We start from the raw sequence: 17,876 nt of genomic DNA, 5'->3' as shown, positions 1-17,876 counted from the left end.
CATTTTGAATAGAGGGAAAGTGGCCATGATCAGGAAGCAGGATGCTACAAATGGCTTTCACCCCCTGAGCTTCAAGCTTTAGTTTCTTTGATTTTTAATTTAGTCACAGGATGTGGTTTTTAATTTACTCACACGTTGCATTTTGCACATCCCTAGTTCATAATGTGCTGCCTTTTTTGAGGTGTGCATTGGAGTTCCCATCAGTGGGGCAGCATACTGGCACAGTGGCCAGCACTGCTGCTTCACAGCTCCAGGGACCTGGGTTCGATTCCCAGCTTGGGTCACTGTCTGTGTGGAGTTTGCACATTCTCCTTGTGTCTGCGTGGGTTTCCTCTGCGTGCTCCGATTTCTCCCACAGTCCAAAGATGTGCAGGTTAGGTTGATTGGCCATGCTAAAAAATTGTCCCTTCATGTACTGAGATGCGTAGATTAGAGGGATTAGCAGGTAAAAGATGTAGGGATATGGGGGTAGGGCCTGGGTGGGATTGTGGTCGGTGCAGACTCAATGGGCCAAATGGTCTCTTTTTGCATTGTAGGGTTTCTATGTTTTCTATGACTGACCGCCAAGAAACAAGATTAACATTGAAGTGCTGGAAGCAGCTCAGAAAAGTTCATGAGCCATGATTACGAGAAAATTGAGCTTTTCACCTTAAAAAAGAGGCATCCATGAAATGATCTTAGAGAAGCAAATGAAACTCTTAAGGCTTTGAAACATTCAGCTGGAATGTTATCTTAAATTAAGATTCAGGAATAGCACAAAGTAAATTTGAGACATCAGGAAATGCTTCTTCACACACACAAAAAAATTCAGTGTGTGGAATAAAATATCAGATAGTGTAGTATAGGTACCACCCTTTCTCCAAGAACAACTGCGTAATACAATGGAAATGGGGGATCAATCTGGAAAAACTGAGTCAAATTGTCTTCATTTGCAATTATACTATGATCTTAATGAGATCTACAACTGCCAATCTTAAAAACCCAATTATATTCTTGCTCTGTTTGACCATCCTTTCCCAATTAAAAGATAGGTTAAAAATGGCAGATGACTTTCAATGGGTGCAAATGCATTGCAAGGTAAGGTGCACTGAAACCAGAAGTAATCTTCATTAGTGGGAATAAGGAGAAGGGATTTGGAAATATTATTAAAGAGCATATACTGTCCTGTCTTTTTGCACATATTGCTAACAAAGTTATTGAAATATTATGTCTGGAGACCAGTCTACTCAACAAATCTGTAGATTGATATGTATCCAAAATAAAAGTCAGCCCTAATATTGTTCAAAACAGTTTAGTAGCTTGAATACTGTACTATGCTCCAAGTGGCAAATCTCACCCCTGTGAGTGCAATGCTAAAATGACAAGTACCTCTCCAGAATCATTAGAGACTTGAGAATGAAAATATTGCCTTCTCCTGACAATTTAAAGTCATTCTGACGCCCCCTCCACCCCCATGAAAAGTTGACTTATTGAAAAATTCTAATTAAGTACAGTGATTGCACTAAACTAACACAGCAGCACTTCTAGGTGCAATTCCAATTCATCATTATCCAGAATTTCAAATGAAGTAACTTCTAAATAATAGTAGAAGGTTATAACACAAAAATTTCCACAGTGCAGATGGTTGTTAGAACACAAAGATTGGACAGGTTATTTTTCATTTAAAATGTTCACTGTTAAGGTGGAATTTAGTGTGGATAGAGGTTTGGTTGTCTAATAGGAGGCAGAGAGTTGGTATCAGTGGGTGCTGTTCTGATTGGCGGTTGGTAACTAGTGGAGTGCCGCAGGGATCGGTGCTGGGGCCTCAGCTATTTACCATTTATATAGATGATTTGGAGGAGGGGGCTGAGTGTAGGGTGGCAAAATTTGCTGATGACACGAAGATGAGTGGAAAAGCAAATTGCACGGAGGGTGTGGAAAGTCTGCAGAGGGATCTGGATAGGCTGAGCGAGTGGGCGAGGACCTGGCAGATGGAGTATAATGTTAGCAAGTGTGTGGTTATCCACTTTGGCAGAAATAATAGTTGGAGGGATTACTATTTAAAGGGCCAAAAGCTGCAGCATGCTACAGTGCAGAGGGACCTGGGGGTTCTTGTGCATAAGTCACAAAAGTCCAGTCTGCAGGTGCAGCAGGTGATCAAGGAGGCGAATGGTATGCTGGCCTTTATAGCAAAGGGGATAGAATATAAAAGCAGGGAAGTCTTGCTGCAACTGTACAGGGCACTGGTGAGGCCGCAGCTGGAGTACTGTGTGCAGTTTTGGTCACTGCACTTGCGCAAGGATATTTTGGCCTTGGAGGGAGTGCAGAGGAGGTTCACTAGGCTGATACCGGAGATGAGGGGGTTGGACTATGAAGAGAGACTAAATAGACTGGGTCTGTACTCGTTGAAGTTTAGAAGGATGAGGGGGAATCTTATAGAGACGTATAAGATAATGAAAGGGATGGATAGGGTAGAGGTAGAGATATTCTTCCTGCTTAGAAAGGATAGCAGGACCAGAGGGCACAGCCTCAAGATAAGGGGGGGACAGTTTAGATCGGAGTTGAGGAGGAACTTCTTCACTCAAAGAGTGGTGAATCTCTGGAATTCTCTGCCCGTTGAAGTGCTGGAGGCTACCTTGCTAAATATATTTAAGTCACGGTTAGATAGGTTTTTGACAGACAAGAGAATTAAGGGATATGGGGAAAGAGCGGGAAAGTGGAACTGATCCACTTCAGATCAGCCATGATCTTATTGAATAGCGGGGCAGGCTCGAAGGTCTAGATGGCCTACTCCTGCTCCTATTTCTTATGTAACTTTAACAAGGAACAGGATTCAGCCATTCAGCCTTCAAGCCTGTTCCACTGTTCAACTAGTCCATGCAGATGCATATGTCTATTTATGCACTGTTGCCCCATATACATATGTAATAAGCATCTATCAATTTCGGTCTTGTAATCTCCCCAGCTGTCCTCATGTAATTGACTTGTCTGTACAGTGTTGTTACTTTTTGACATATTTTGATGAAAGAATGAAATCAGGCGCAAAGTGAATGCTGTGCCAATAAATAAAGCCAATCTGAAAGTTTAGTTGCAACCAACAATTTTGGGGCAAATTAATGATTACCATGATTTCAACCTGCCTGTTGGTGCTAAAACAGGCACCTGCAGATTTACCATTAAAGCACTGATCAGAAGCAATTCTTGTGACATGGTATATGTAGCCTCATTGTATCCACTTCCACTGAAGACATGGAGTGCACTAGTTGACAGATAATGGAACATTTCAGAATGGCTTAGGTATGGTTGGAAGGTCTGATATGACATTCGTTGTCTAACGGAAGAGGTCCAAAGGAGGGTGCATGAACATACTTGCAGAGTTCTCTTGACCCTCTCTTTCCCTCTTGCATCTGGTGCTGATCTGCCTGGTCTCATGACTTATTCATTTCTATTCAGGCGATGAAAGAAGTTAGCTGCAGCAGAAGCCATCAAAATATCAAGCAATCTCTTTAATGTACAACAGCAGGCATTTTAATTGTTAATTAGATTCTTAGTAATCTTTCAGGCAGCCAATCATAACATTTGTGAGAATATCTTTCACACTGTAGGCTAAACCGGCATTGCAGCTCGAGACCCCATCTTGGATACCTCACAGGCTTTTTAATGCCTAACGTATCCGGAGAAATATGATAATGATTTAGTGCTTTTAAAAGGAACACAATGAAAGAGACATATTAAATTGGATATACTTTACTATGCATACCTGTAATGAGAGATTCATCTGCCATAGAACAGCCCTCGATTACTTTCCCATCCACAGGGAACTTGCCACCAGGGACCACTTTAATAATGTCACCCCTTTGAACAAGGTCCACAGCAATCTGCTCCTCACTGAAAGAAACAAATCATTGATAATATTTTTACTTGCATATTTTAGATTGCAAGTTATTCAGAACGCTACATTTTTGGATATAAATATCACCATCCTCCACTCCCATTAAAAATTGCTAACCATGTAAAGTTCAAACAAATATACAATGTAACCCATCATTAGAGAGAAAACCTCCTGCTGTTTTTAAAAGTCACGAAGTATCAGAAATGCTTCCGAGATTCCAACAACTGAGGCAAGATTCACTGAATCATCATGTAAGAATACATTGGAAAACAGGTTAATTTAAAAAACCTTCAAAGGTCTTTGACTGAACTACTTTTTTGGTTTATTTCTTGTTCAGTGCAGTAAAGTTTGGAAGCATTTAACATCACTGTGCGTGTACCCCACAAAAGCTGCTGTGGTTCAAGAAGGCAGCTCACCACCACATTTGCAAGGGCAATGAGAGATGGGCAACAAATGCTGGTGTAGCTCGTGACACCCACATTCCATGATAGAGTTTTAAGACGTCAAAATCCCTCATACCTTTAGCCTCCAATGTTTTCCATATTGACATTATGATGTGAAGCAAAGGCAAGACATTTGGTCCAGATGCAAGACCAAACCAGATGCAGTATCTGCACAGGTTATAACATCTCCTTGAGGTTGGACAGTGGCACTGGCACATACGGGGAAAAATAAGATAGGAACCCTGCTTTTAATCTAACCACCCAGCAGGAAAACAAGGTAGATTCAGATCAAATGCACACTTCACGCCTCGCCCAATTTTGTTCTCCACTGAAATCAATGAGGTACATAGATCAGTTGAGTCAAGGTCTGTCCTTCTGCTGTAAATTCTACGTAAACTTGCTGTTCTAGTAAAGCACAATGCCTAACTTTCCAGCTTCACAATAGTGGTACTTCAACCAGTAATTTACTGACAATCAAATACATGCTGAAATCACGCCCAGCCATTTATCATAAACAAATCAAAAAGTTTGAAGAGTACAACACAAACTGAATCAAGACAGATCAGTGCAAACAATATGGCCTCAGAGTGTGAAACTTGTGCTGAAAACCAAACGGTGTAGGGGATTCAGACACCATCTTGGGCATTTAGATTCAAGTCAAGCTCAGACTGAAAGTAGTTATTCTACCATCCGCATGGAACCAATGAAGAAAGAGCGAGTACTATTCTATAGCACAACCAATTTACAATTCAGCAATGCATAAAGTGGCAATGACGACAACTTAGGTGAGCAACTCAAGAAACTCATATTGATGCACTTACTCTTGATATAAAACGGAAAAAATACTTGCATTTATAGACTGCCTTTCACAATGACAGAGCTGTCCCAAAGCACTTTACAGACAATAAGGTACTTTTAAATTGTAGTCACTGTTGTTGGAAATACTGCAATAAATATTCACACAGCAAGCTCCCACAAACAGCAATTTGACAATGACCTCAATCTGTTTTTCTGTGATGCTGATCGAGTGACAAAGATTGGTCTGGACACCAGTGATTACTATCCTGCTCTTCTATGAAATAGTGGCATGGGACGTTCTATGTATGTTTGAAGGGGCGCCATCTGAAGGAGGACACCTCAAACAGTACAACATTCCTTCAGTACTGAGTGCCAGCCTTCAATTGGTGCTCAAGTCTTAGAGGGAGATTTGAACCTTCATCTTGAGCCACTGAGCAAAAGATGACCATCCTGACTTACAAATATGCTATTGTTCCTTCACTGTGGCTTGGTTAAAAACCTGGAACTTACTTCCCAGCCGCACTGTGGGTATACCTTCACCACATGAACTGTAGCCGTTTAACAAGACAGCTTACCACCAGCTTCTCGAGGATAGTTACCATAGAAAATCACAGCTCAGAAACAGGTCTTTTGGCCCTTCTTGTCTGTGCTGAACCATTTTTTGCCTAGTCCCACTGACCTGCACTTGGACCACATCCCTCCATACCCCTCTCATCCATGAACCCGTCCAAGTTTTTCTTAAATGTTAAAAGTGACCCCGCATTTACCACTTTATCCGGCAGCTCATTCCACAATCCTACCACCCTCTGCATGAAGAAGTCCCCGCCACCCCTCCCACCCCCTAATATTCCCTTTAAACTTTTCTCCTTTCACCCTTAACCCATGCCCTCTGGTTTTTTTCTCCCCTAGCCTCAGTGGGAAAAGCCTGCTCGCATTCACTCTATCTATACCCATCAAAATCGTATACACCTCTAATAAATCTCCTCTTATTCTTCTACGCTCCAGGGAATAAAGTCCTAACCTATTCAATCTCTGTCTGTAACTCAGCTTCTCAAGTCCCGGCAACATCCTTGTGAACCTTCTCTGCACTCTTTCAACCTTATTTACATCCTTCCTGTAACTAGGTGACCAAAACTGTACACATACTCTAAATTCGGCCTCACCAATGCCTTACATAACCTTGATGTGGGTATGCCGGCGTTGGACTGGTGTAAACACAGTAAAAAGTCTGACAACACCAGGTTTTAGTCCAACCTATTTATTTGATAATATACTCGCAAGCTTTCGGGTTAGCCCCTTCGTCAGGTGAATGGAGAGTTCTGGCCTCAGACAGAGCATATAAAGCACAGACAGTTTAGAGATTACTGATTAGAATGCGAATCCTTACACCTAACCTGCTGTTCAAGACCTGAAGTGGCTGATAATGTGAGTGGAAGGAGCACTGATCACAGTTTAAAGAGATGTGTATTGTCTCCAGACAGTACAGTAAGTGAGGTTTTGCAAACCCAGGCAAGTCACGGGGGTTACAAATAGTGCGACATGAACCCAAGATCTTGGGTTTGCAAAACCTCACTTACTGTACTGTCTGGAGACAATACACATCTCTTTAAACTGTGATCAGTGCTCCTTCCACTCACATTATCAGCCACTTCAGGTCTTGAACAGCAGGTTAGGTGTAAGGATTCGCATTCTAATCAGTAATCTCTAAACTGTCTGTGCTTTATATGCTCTGTCTGAGGCCAGAACTCTCCATTCACCTGACGAAGGGGCTAACCCGAAAGCTTGCGAGTATATTATCAAATAAACAGGTTGGACTAAAACCTGGTGTTGTCAGACTTTTTACATAACCTTACCATAACACTCCAACTTCTATACTCGGGGCTCCGATTTATAAAGGCCAATGTATCAAAAGCACTCTTTACGACCCTATCCACCTGTGACATCACTTTTAAGGAATTCTGTACCTGTATTCCCAGACCCCTCTGTTCAACTACACTCTTCAGAGCCCTACCATTTACCCTGTACGTTCTATTTAGTTTGTCCTTACAAAGTGCGTTAAATTCCATTTGCCATTTTTCAGCCCATTTTTCTAGTTGGTCCAAATCCCTCTGCAGGCTTTGAAACCTTCCTCACTGTCCATTACACCTCCAAGTTATGAATAAATACTGGCCAAGCCAGCATGCCCACACCTGTGGAAAAAAAGTCCAATTTCCTGCTATCCTCTGGAAATGCAGATTTAACCAGACAGGATATGATTGCCACCTGAAGCTGCAATACAGACATGAAGATGATGAGCAGTTGATTCATGATAAAACATTCAGTTTCATTACCTAATCAAGTGGAGTGCTAATAAAGCTGTTAGGGAGGAAGGTAAGTTCGTAAGGAGAATTAGTTTTCACTGAGGTGTTCTAATTCAATGATTTTTACTGGAATGGATGAAAAGTTAATGATGTTGAAAGATAAAAATTACATATGGAAAGTATATATGAAAGATAAGCTGACAGTTAGCTTCAGAAAATGCCCAGAAATGCCAGATCTTTCTCAGCATGACATACATATGTGAAAAGTGGGTGGACAATACAGATCTCTGCTCCAATTGACATGACATCTTGCACTGCTGCCATTTTGTTCAGTTGCGCTAGTTTTGCTTGATGAATAGTGCTCAGGTGAATAAAATATGCAGACTGTTTCTTGATGCATCACATTCCACCAAAACCCTGAATACTCTGCAATCAAAATTAGCTGCATCAGGGAGGCACAGGATGTCAAATGAGAGTTATTACCATGATGCACTCTTCAGTAGAATAACCCGACCATTCTAATTATCTGACCTAGTGAATGATAATAATGAGTAAGCTGATAGATAGCTTGAATTGTCCATGGAACTGTGATCAACAAGGAGTCTCCTTTAGGATAGGGAGTAGGAGCAAAAGACAATTGGAGAAGACCGATAAGAGAAATACTCAATTCAAATTAATTTACTGAAATGTTGTATCAAAATAACTTTTCAACTTTTTAAATATTTCTCAAAAGTTCATTTTCCTTAGAACTTTCGTCTCCAATCATATTTTAATGATTTTTTTGGAACTAGAGAACCTTAAATAGGAAAATACTATGCAATTCTCCCTTTTTTTTCGTGTGCTCCTATCAGCAGGAATAACAAGAATACTGCAAGATGAAAAACATACCATCTAGCCCAGCTTCAGACATTAGGACCCAATCTCAGCATTCAGAGACAGGCCCCCTTCTCCCTCACCGCTGACATGGTGACCCCCTGCTAACAAGGAGAACACCCCCAACACCTCAGCACAAAGAGGTATCCTTTCCCCCAACATTAAAAAAAGGGTCATCCACCCCAAACCACGCAGGCATGAGGGTGACCAACCCAACCTTCCACAAGAGAGACACTCTGATATGGGGGTCTCCTCAGGCTTTGGCCCCCTCTGGCCCCAACCCTTGGTAGTGCCAATTTTGTATTGCCCCGTGACTTGGCGCCATGGACTCCAAGGCAGGAGATGGGGAGGGCAATGAAGTAGGTTTTGTGTGTGCCCCTCTGCCACTGCCAAGCTACAGAGGAGGGTCCCCCGAGGGACCTGGTGGTTGAGTGGGCTTCAGCTGGGGGGAAGCAGTTGACTTCAGATCTCATGGCTGGACTGCTTCTTTTTGCCCAAGGAAAAGTCAAAATCACTCTTGGCATGGTGATCTCAAGCAGTTTTTTGTCAAAGTCTTTATTCTTGTCTATATACTGTGAAACGTTTGACATGGCCTAGACACTTCAACATCTATTCCCATTGGACGCCTGGAAGCCTTCATAATCACCACAGCACTCCATTCTATAGAAGATTCCCTTCTCTCTCAGAAGCCCTTTGAAATGCACTGACTGACAGGAGACATCAGTTTCATGAGAGGAATTCCTTTTTTACCACCCGAATAAGCAACAGGTTCAGTCCGGCCACTTTGAACTGTTCTGACTGACAGCTCCAGAGCAGATCAAACAGTTCATTGTTCATACAATCCAAAGAGCCTCAAGAACTTCCTCTTCTCTCCACACCTGCTTACTCAGCTTCTTAACACTTCTTTCCTCCCCACCCCTCCCCCACGACTGAGCAATCCTGGAAAGCTCAAAGGCTCCTGAGGCAATCTTACCAGAATTTTACAAAATTTCAGTTCTGGCAAGAAAACTAACATGGTGTTCTCCAGCTTCACTAATGAGTTTTCTCTCCAGATTTTGAGCTCCTGAACATGAAGAAGAAGGGGCTGGTTTACGCCATCACTTGGCCGAGGTGGGGACTCGAAGAGGCAGCAACGTGCTCAGCTGAAATAAAGGTGCCAACTTTAAAGGGAGCCTTCATTGGAAAAACAAAGCCTTGAACATCCCTCCCTCCCCAAACTATGATCATCACCAGCATCTCCATTCTCCCCAGAAACATCACCAACATCCCCATTCCCCCATCACATATACACCCTCACCCCTGCAACAATCATGGCCAGCACTCTTCTCCACCCCCAAACTTTATCGCCAGGCACTCTCATCCCCCCTCAGTGCCCGCTCTGTCCCACTGCAGAAGAGCCCCCACTCATTGCAGCTTCCCCTGAGGCCTATATCTGGCACTGTCCCAGCACAGGTTGGCAATTTCAGGTGGCATTGGCAGGGCACTGCCTTGCTATGTCCCGCTCCCCCAACCTTTGGATCCCCAGAAAGATCTCTTCGACAGGTTCACACCTGGCCAAACATATCGAGAACATCACCGACATTCGTCACATCAGCAAGCTATGGAAATTTGTTTGGGGGGGTTGGGAGGAGTGTATAATTATATTTAAATTTAATGAAATTTATTAAAATCAGGCTCTCGTTCATTATGGGATTGAACTTGAAAAGGAGCAGCTTCACTGAAACTGAAGATGGTTTTCCCAAATGTGGCCACAATTCTATGCGTAGTAATTGTTTGCTGGATTTAGCTCAAATTTGTATAATATCGAATGCTGCTTCGGAACAAAGGAGCATCTTAAAGTTCAGGGAATGTAGGTAGTTGGAAACCATGGGGTAAACTCATGTAATACTGTGTGTGTATAACCATCAGTGTACTTATGTGTTGCAGTGGGTTATAGTCTTCCTTGTTTTAATTCTCTTTTATATGAATAAATATTCTTTATTAACTGTTCACTCAAAAGACTGGACTATTCCTCCCTGGTTCAAACATTTTTCTCACAATTGAAACTATGCACAATTAAGAACTGGTGTTCTAAGTTATCCTTCAGGGTTTTGAGATACTCTCAATTTAACATCAGTGTGCCTCTTTTATTGGGATAGTGATAGTTCAAGCAATTTATATTCGTATTGAGTGTGTTAGGAATAAGGTACAAGCTTTCTTTGCCCATCTGCATTGAGTACTAAGAAAAGGTTAAAGCTTCAGTTTGGCTTTGTGTTAAACAAAGATGCCTACACGCCTGCAGATTTACTTTCACTTTAAACATTGCTCGCATTGCAAGGTTTTACAATGTAAAAGCAATTACACGCTTTAAAAAATCAAATATGTTGCTTAGTAACCTGAGAAAGCAAAGCAGTTAAGAGTTCAGTTTAAACCAGGCAACAAGCTTTCCACAGAAACTGCCAGTACAAGCAGGACAATGTGGAGGGACAGAAAGCAAGTCTCAGAAGCTAAAAAAAAGAGGTCCCAGAAATTAGGGAATAGAACAGAGGAAGGTTCCAGGAGGACTGTAAAGGTAAAGGAACAAGATCCTGTGTGGTGAAATTAAAGCAAAGCGCAGAGGAAGAGCTCTGAATTAAAGAGGCAGCTGCTTGGAACAAATTCAAAGTCTGCTTGTAACAACTCAAACATCTATAGTAATCCTAAAGTCAGTGACACCTTAAAAAACATGTGGAGCAGTGGTGTTCTGTTGGCATAGCTGAGTACTGAGAGATTGTTTGGAAGTTAAATATACATGGTGAACCAGGGTAGAGGTAGACTGAAAGGAGAGGCTGAAATCCTGGATGTGGACTTTTGGTGAAGGCATCTGGGAGAAAGGATTGTTTGGGAGAAGATTCCAAATGTGGACTTAGAGAGTGGTGTCCAGGTTCCCCATGTGAAAGCCAGAGTTCCATTGAAACCAGCTGGCTCACAATGTATAACAGAACATAGAACATTATAGCGCAGTACAGGCCCTTCGGCCCTCCATGTTGCGCCGACCAGTGGAACCAATCTAATGACCCTCTAACCTAAACAATTCCAATGTTATCCATATGCCTATCCACTGAGCATTTGAACACCCTTAAAGTTGGCGAGTCCACAACTATTGCAGGCAGGACATTTCACGACCTTATTACCCTCTGAGTAAAGAACCTACCTCTGACATCCGTACTATAATTATCATCCCTCAATTTAAAGCTATGTCCCCTCATGTTAGCCATCACCATCTGAGGAAAAAGACTCTCACTGTCCACCCTATCTAATCCTCTGATCATCTTGTATGCCTCAATTAGGTCACCTTTTAACCTTCTTCTCTCTAAGGAAAATAACCTCAAGTCCCTCAGCCTTTCCTCACAAGACCTTCCCACCATACCAGGCAACATCCTGGTAAACCTCCTCTGCACCCTTTCCAGTGCTTCCACATCCATCTTATAATGCGGCGAGCAGAACTGTACACAATACTCCAAGTGCGGCCACACCAGAGTTTTGTACAATCACAAGCTGAGCTCATGGCTCCAAAATTCAATTCCTCTACCAATAAAAGCTAACACACCGTACACCTTCTTATAAGTCTGGGAGGGTTTGGATGAAAAATCCACAAAAGTTGATTTGGCTGGCATCTTGGTTTCAGAGTGTGGAGTGTCTGACCACATTTCATCTATTAGTTTACATAGACTGTGTACATTAGAGTACAAGAGATATTTTGTAACAAGTCTGTATCAATCTGTTATGGTGCTGCTGGGGCGAAGAGCAGCCGTTTATAGTCTTCTCTAGTATATGTTTATTCTTTTGTCAAAAGTTAATTAGCAGTCCTGTAACGCTGCTCATACAATCTCCAAACAAAGTATAAAAGTTTGAGGGCAAGATTCTCTAGCCTTCCCGCGGCATCTTTCTCATGGTGGAGACAACGTGGGAAGCAGTGGGGTCTTCTGGTCGCACCGCTGTCAATAGGATTTTCCACTGACTCTACCCCAAGCTGCTGGGCAAACTGGAGTAGGGGTGTACCATCAGCAGGATCAGAAGGTCTTGTCAGCATGAACAACCGGGAAGTTCCAGCCAGTATCTATTGAGAAGCATTCCACTCTGGGACCAGCACTAACATCAGTTGAGATCGTATCATTGACAAATGTGAGTTGGACATGCACCTGAATGAATAAAATTTGCTGTGCTACAGGGAATGGGCAGAGGGAGTGGGGATAGCTGCATTGCTCTTGCAGAGAGCTGGCATGGGCACAACAGCCAAATGGCATCCTCCTGTATTGCAACAATTCTATAATTCTGTGGATACTATTAACAGTTTGGTTGGTGGGCATGTCCATATCAGGTACAAAATATGGTCTCATGACTTAAATTCATGGATGTTTAAAGTTCCTTACTTATCAATATGACAAGTTATGTTAATTCAGCTAAATGGCCTTTATAGTGGTTAAATCAAGCCAGAAAGTTCATTCCGCAAAATAGCTTGATAAATTAGTGTAGATATTAAATGCTAAAAGGATACATTTGAATAGTTCAAAATGCTCTAAGTCTAACAACTTCAATTAAAGTTGATCCTTATTTTGGAAAATTAGCATTAAAAATGCTAGAGGTATAGTGAAGGGTTCAATAGTGCAGTATGCTGGCACACTGCAGCTTAGTAGCTCTCTCATGTCAAGTTTATTACTGGTGAGGGTGTTAAACAAATACAAGCCTCATCCTTACCATTATAAGTGGTTGTGAAGGAGCTTGTATAGGACTTCAGCAAAAGAAGTCAATGTAGCATTCTGTGCAATTTAGAGTCTGCTTAGAAAATAAGGTTGCCCAAGCCTAAGATTGTCTCTCACTTGTACAGTGTAGTGGTCCGTAATGGGCAAGGAGCACCGGAGATGAGTAAAAATGTAAAACTGCAGAACAAAATAAACATACTATGTTGTTGCAGGTATCAAAAGTTTCATTCAGAAGGTTTATTGGAACTTATGAAAATGGGATTAATTCAATTTGTCAAATTACCTCAGTATTGAGTTATCTGGTCCTAGTGTCAAGACTGTAGCCTCTGTAGCCTGGAGGGATAACAGCTTAGCCAATGCTTCTGAAGTCTTACTCTACAATAAAAAGCACAATTAAGAGCTGTGATGTTACCATTAAAACAAATTCCTGTTCTTTTGCAATATCTATTCACATGCTCCAACCCTTGCATTCTTCCATTTCCTTTACTTTCCCTTCACATTATCTTGCCCCATTTCCTTCCTTTCCACTTTAATTTAGCACCTAATGCACCTGACAGTCTTCCAATTAATGACTCTCTACTCTGGAGATGGAATTCCTGTCTCTCAAACATTCCCAACTTCTGTGAACAGCTGCAATAATGCCACAAAATGCTGGTAAAAGTCAAAGAGAGGCACTGGTGGCACCTTGGTGGAAACAACATTGCACTAATTTGTCTCAGCAAATACTGACACAGTAATCAGGTTCTCAAAGTGATGACCAGCAGCATCTTTGCACTAGTAGGTAAAGACATCACCTGTAGTAGCCATAGAGACTAGAGTATCCTAGGTTCTCCATTATTGCCAATGCTGAATTAACTGATCAAAGTGCAGATATCATTTGGAGTGCTATAACTGGACATGGCTTGTGCGAGGGAGAGGAAAAATCAGCCAATGTTCACATTCTCTGTTATATGCTGATGCATGCTGGAAAGTGCAAATGTGGGAACATAAAATGGAAACATTCGACTTGTGATGATTTGCGCAGTCCAATATCTTACTAATGTTTACTGTCTACATCAAGTTCATCCTGGTCTCCTAAAGACTAAATACAAACATATGTTCTGCACGTCTTAACTCTTTCAGGAGGAGAGAGAAAAAAAGGAACTTTCTGTTTTCTTTATTCTGTCATGGGATGTAGGTGTTGCTGGAAAGGCCAGCATTTGTTGCTCATCCCTAATTGCCCTTGACCGGAGGGCTTGCTAGACCATTTGTGAGTACAGTTAAGAGCCAACCATATTGTTGTGAGTGTGCAGTGTAGCTAAATCAGATAAGGACAAGAGATTTCCTTCCCTAAAGGGCATTAGTGAACCAGATGGGTCTTTACAACAATACATGAGTTGTCATGGTCACCATTACTGAGACTAGTTTCCAATTTCAGGTTTATGAATTGAATTGAAATTCTTACAGTCGCTCTAGTAGGATTTGAACTCAGTATCCCCAGAGTATTAACCTGAGCCTCTGGGTTATTTACCCAACGACATTATCACGACATTACCGTCTTTTCTAAGTATAATAAATGTGAGCAGGTAATAAAAGAGAAGATTCACTCTAAGCATTAAATGTTCAGCAAACATTATGGATCATTTCTTACAGAAAATAAATTACATAAGCAAATTTTTACCTTTGCTATATGTTCCAGCCATCTCCCCAATGCAATGAAGACAAACAACATTGGTGGAGTATCAAAGAATGTCATCGGACTTTGTTCTGCCTTTTCAGCAATGGCCACAATAAGTATCACACAGGAATATAAATACGCAATGGTGGTAGCCAGAACAATGAGCACATCCATATTGGCAGTTTTGTGCTTCAGAGATTTGTAGGCTTGAATGTAAAAGTACAAACCTCCGATAAACTTAAAAAGAACATGTTAATTAGTAGTACCACTTTAATTATATACAAGGTATATACAATTACTGTAGAATGAATAACAAACATTCTACAACCTTCTATTTTCACATATCACTTGTCAGGAATTCAAATTGCATTGAAATATTAAGATTATCTGCTGCATTATTTACCATTGAGGCCCTCCTTCCCCCTCCCTTCGCACCACCCCCGCCCCACCCGAGGTCGAGGATAGGGAGCAGTGCCCCTTAGGAAGTGCCAACCTGCCACTTTGGCAATGCTAATGGGGCAGGATACCCACTGAGCACCCTGCATTGGGATCACTGGGGGAGGGAGGGGACCCACTCCCCCTTGCCAGCACGAATCTCTATGAGGCACTCTATGAAGCACAGTCATTAAACTAAGTACACCCTAAAAACAGGCGGGAAACTCTCTCATTTTCCCACTTTTAGATATTTTGGGAAGAATCCTGACCTTCATCTTTTTAAAGCACTACTTAGTTGGAGAATTGAATAAACAAAAGTAATCCAATATTGGTGTGATTAATTTTAATCATCAGAAATTGGCAAGCATTGCAAATCAGAACTACTGACTTCCAGACCAGACCCTCCAGTCCAGTGATAAAGCAAGGCTCAGTTATCACAATGCTCTATGGTGACACTAAGCAAATCAAAAACATTACTAGCCAAGTTAATTTACAAACTTGGATTTGTTAATCATTGGAAAAGTGCAAATTTTGACTTGCACTGAATAAAGTATGCAGTGGTATAGATTTCAAGCAGGAATTCTTTTAGAAAAGCTACAGTAAATAGAGAATTTCCTCATTTCCTCTAGATTCAGAAAATACTATAGCCCTTTTAAAGGCACCATATCAACATATATAAATACCAGAACAACATCACATGCAAAGATCATTTAACACATATTCCATTTACTCAGTTGAACACTATCTGCCATCTATTCGTCAGTCTGTTTTCCTGCACAATCCTGTAAGAATTTACCAAACCCCACAATTTGGCGTCATTTATAAATTTAATACTGTTCAACAATTTTCAAATCCGGCTCATTTACAAATAAGGGAAAGTCAGTTCATTGCATCTTTTAAGTCTGAGAAACTTCCTTTTGTTTCTTTTCTTTCCTCCATCACTCCAGTCATTTAATGCATTCATCTCAATTCTATATACCATAATCTTGATCATAATCTCTAAAATAGCAACATATCAAGTTCAGATTGTACTCCATAGCTAGCATTTTTCTGGTAAAGCATAATATTTCTTTTGGATGCAAGATGATTGTTTAATTTAAATAAGATTCAAATGATTCTGAAGGTAAGAGAAGTCACCATTGTTCCTGTCAAGCTACTCATATATGAGCAGGCTGGAAGGTACTGCACAGGGCCTGTCCCTTGATAAACAGCATGTGTACACAGCTGCACTAACACATCAAAAGGGCACATGCATTAAAAAGGCTAATTGCGCACAACATTTTATGGGTCCACTGATAATGACCATTTTGACAAGAATACTTCTGAGGAGTATATAATGGTCTACTGACAAATAGATCTGGATGATATTTAGTCTAGAATAAGTTTGAATGCTTAACATTAAGCACCAAAAATTTCAAAAACACATTGATCCCAAAGAAAAGTAATTTGCAAAATGCTGTTAATCACAGTTGAATAGCATAAACTGTGTTAACTAATACCTTCGAGCAAGGAAGCTCAGATATTTTGCAATTATCTTCTTCAATCAATGTATACCTTTGTAAAGAAACTAAATTAATGAGATGGATACAGTATTAAAAGTTCGTGACCTGTTATTTCCAATTGCTTTATTACATCCTGGTGTGATAGATTGTTAATTTTTTCCCTATGCCACCACAGATACTCTCAATCTCAGCAATGACATTTGAAAAATACTGGCCAGAAAACCATGGATAGCCTCCCCTGCTCTTTTTCAAAACAGTGCCATGGGATCTTTCACATCTACCTGAGCAGGCTGGCAGGGCCTGTTTGACATCTCATCTGAGAGATGGCACCTCACAGTGTAGGAGTGTTAGCCTTAATCTTTGTGCTCAAGTTACGGAATGGCACTTGAACCCGGAACCTTACAGTTCAAGTGATGAGAGTGCTAACAACAATACATTGAATGTATTCAAGAGGCAATTGGATATAGCATTTGGGGCGAATGGGATCACAGACTCTGGGGAAAAAGCAGAATTAGGCTATTGAGTTGGATGATCAGCCATGATCATAATGAATGCCAAAGCAACTGTGAAGGACCAAATGGCCTCCTCCTGCTTCTATCTTCTATGTAACTAAGTCACAGCTGACACTGTAATGTTAATAATTATGCTCAACAAGTTAATTTAGATTCAACTTGATTATACTGTGTACCAATACTGCAACAGAATTATTTTTGCATTTTAAATAAAATGTGTTTTGTTATGCACTCACCTGAACAGGAGTACACAAAATAAAGAATACCAGATTAAGAACTGATAAACCTGGAATAATGTTTCGTTGAAGAGGCATGGAGCCACTGTGCTTGTAATCCATCACTATCATGTATATCATCAGTCCAAAGAAAGGGATGCCAAAAATAAGGCTGAACAAGAAGGACCTCTTCCACCTAACAGTGAGAAAAATAAAAACATAAATGTTTCATAATAAACTAATGTTTGCTATTTCCATTAAAAATATCAATAGGCTTACTGTTTTATTTCCTCTTTATGGTCCAGATTATGTATTGCTGTATCTCTTTTTGGTAAAGAAGCACGATAGCCAAGATCCTATAATGGAAATTAAACTTAATAAATAAAAAACTTAAGTGAAATCAATGGCAGAAACAGGAAAGGTTTATCTATCACTACATATTTTCCACAAGAGATTAATTTTAACCTATGAATAACTTAGACTTTCATTTATTGTAATATACCCAGCGTGGTGAGATATTAATTTCCCCTGGTAATTACTCATAAAAAT

At 40.8% G+C, this 17,876-nt stretch overlaps 1 protein-coding gene across 1 annotated transcript in view; it reads right to left on the bottom strand.

Moving 5' to 3' along the window:
* Positions 1-17,876, bottom strand: part of atp7b (ATPase copper transporting beta) — a 92,816-nt gene that overhangs the window by 23,261 nt on the left and 51,679 nt on the right. Inside the window, exons 6-10 of the mRNA XM_080197519.1 lie at positions 17,607-17,683; positions 17,349-17,523; positions 14,667-14,900; positions 13,290-13,381; positions 3,740-3,867 (exon numbers count right to left, since the gene is read on the bottom strand). Of these exons, the coding sequence (XP_080053645.1) occupies positions 3,740-3,867; positions 13,290-13,381; positions 14,667-14,900; positions 17,349-17,523; positions 17,607-17,683 (706 nt within the window). The remainder of the gene's footprint in view (positions 1-3,739; positions 3,868-13,289; positions 13,382-14,666; positions 14,901-17,348; positions 17,524-17,606; positions 17,684-17,876) is intronic.

Source organism: Carcharhinus amblyrhynchos, chromosome 10, assembly GCF_965287045.1.
Source record: "Carcharhinus amblyrhynchos chromosome 10, sCarAmb.v2.hapA, whole genome shotgun sequence".
Classification (NCBI taxonomy): Eukaryota; Metazoa; Chordata; class Chondrichthyes; order Carcharhiniformes; family Carcharhinidae; genus Carcharhinus; species Carcharhinus amblyrhynchos.
This window is presented reverse-complemented; position numbering and strand designations above follow the sequence as displayed.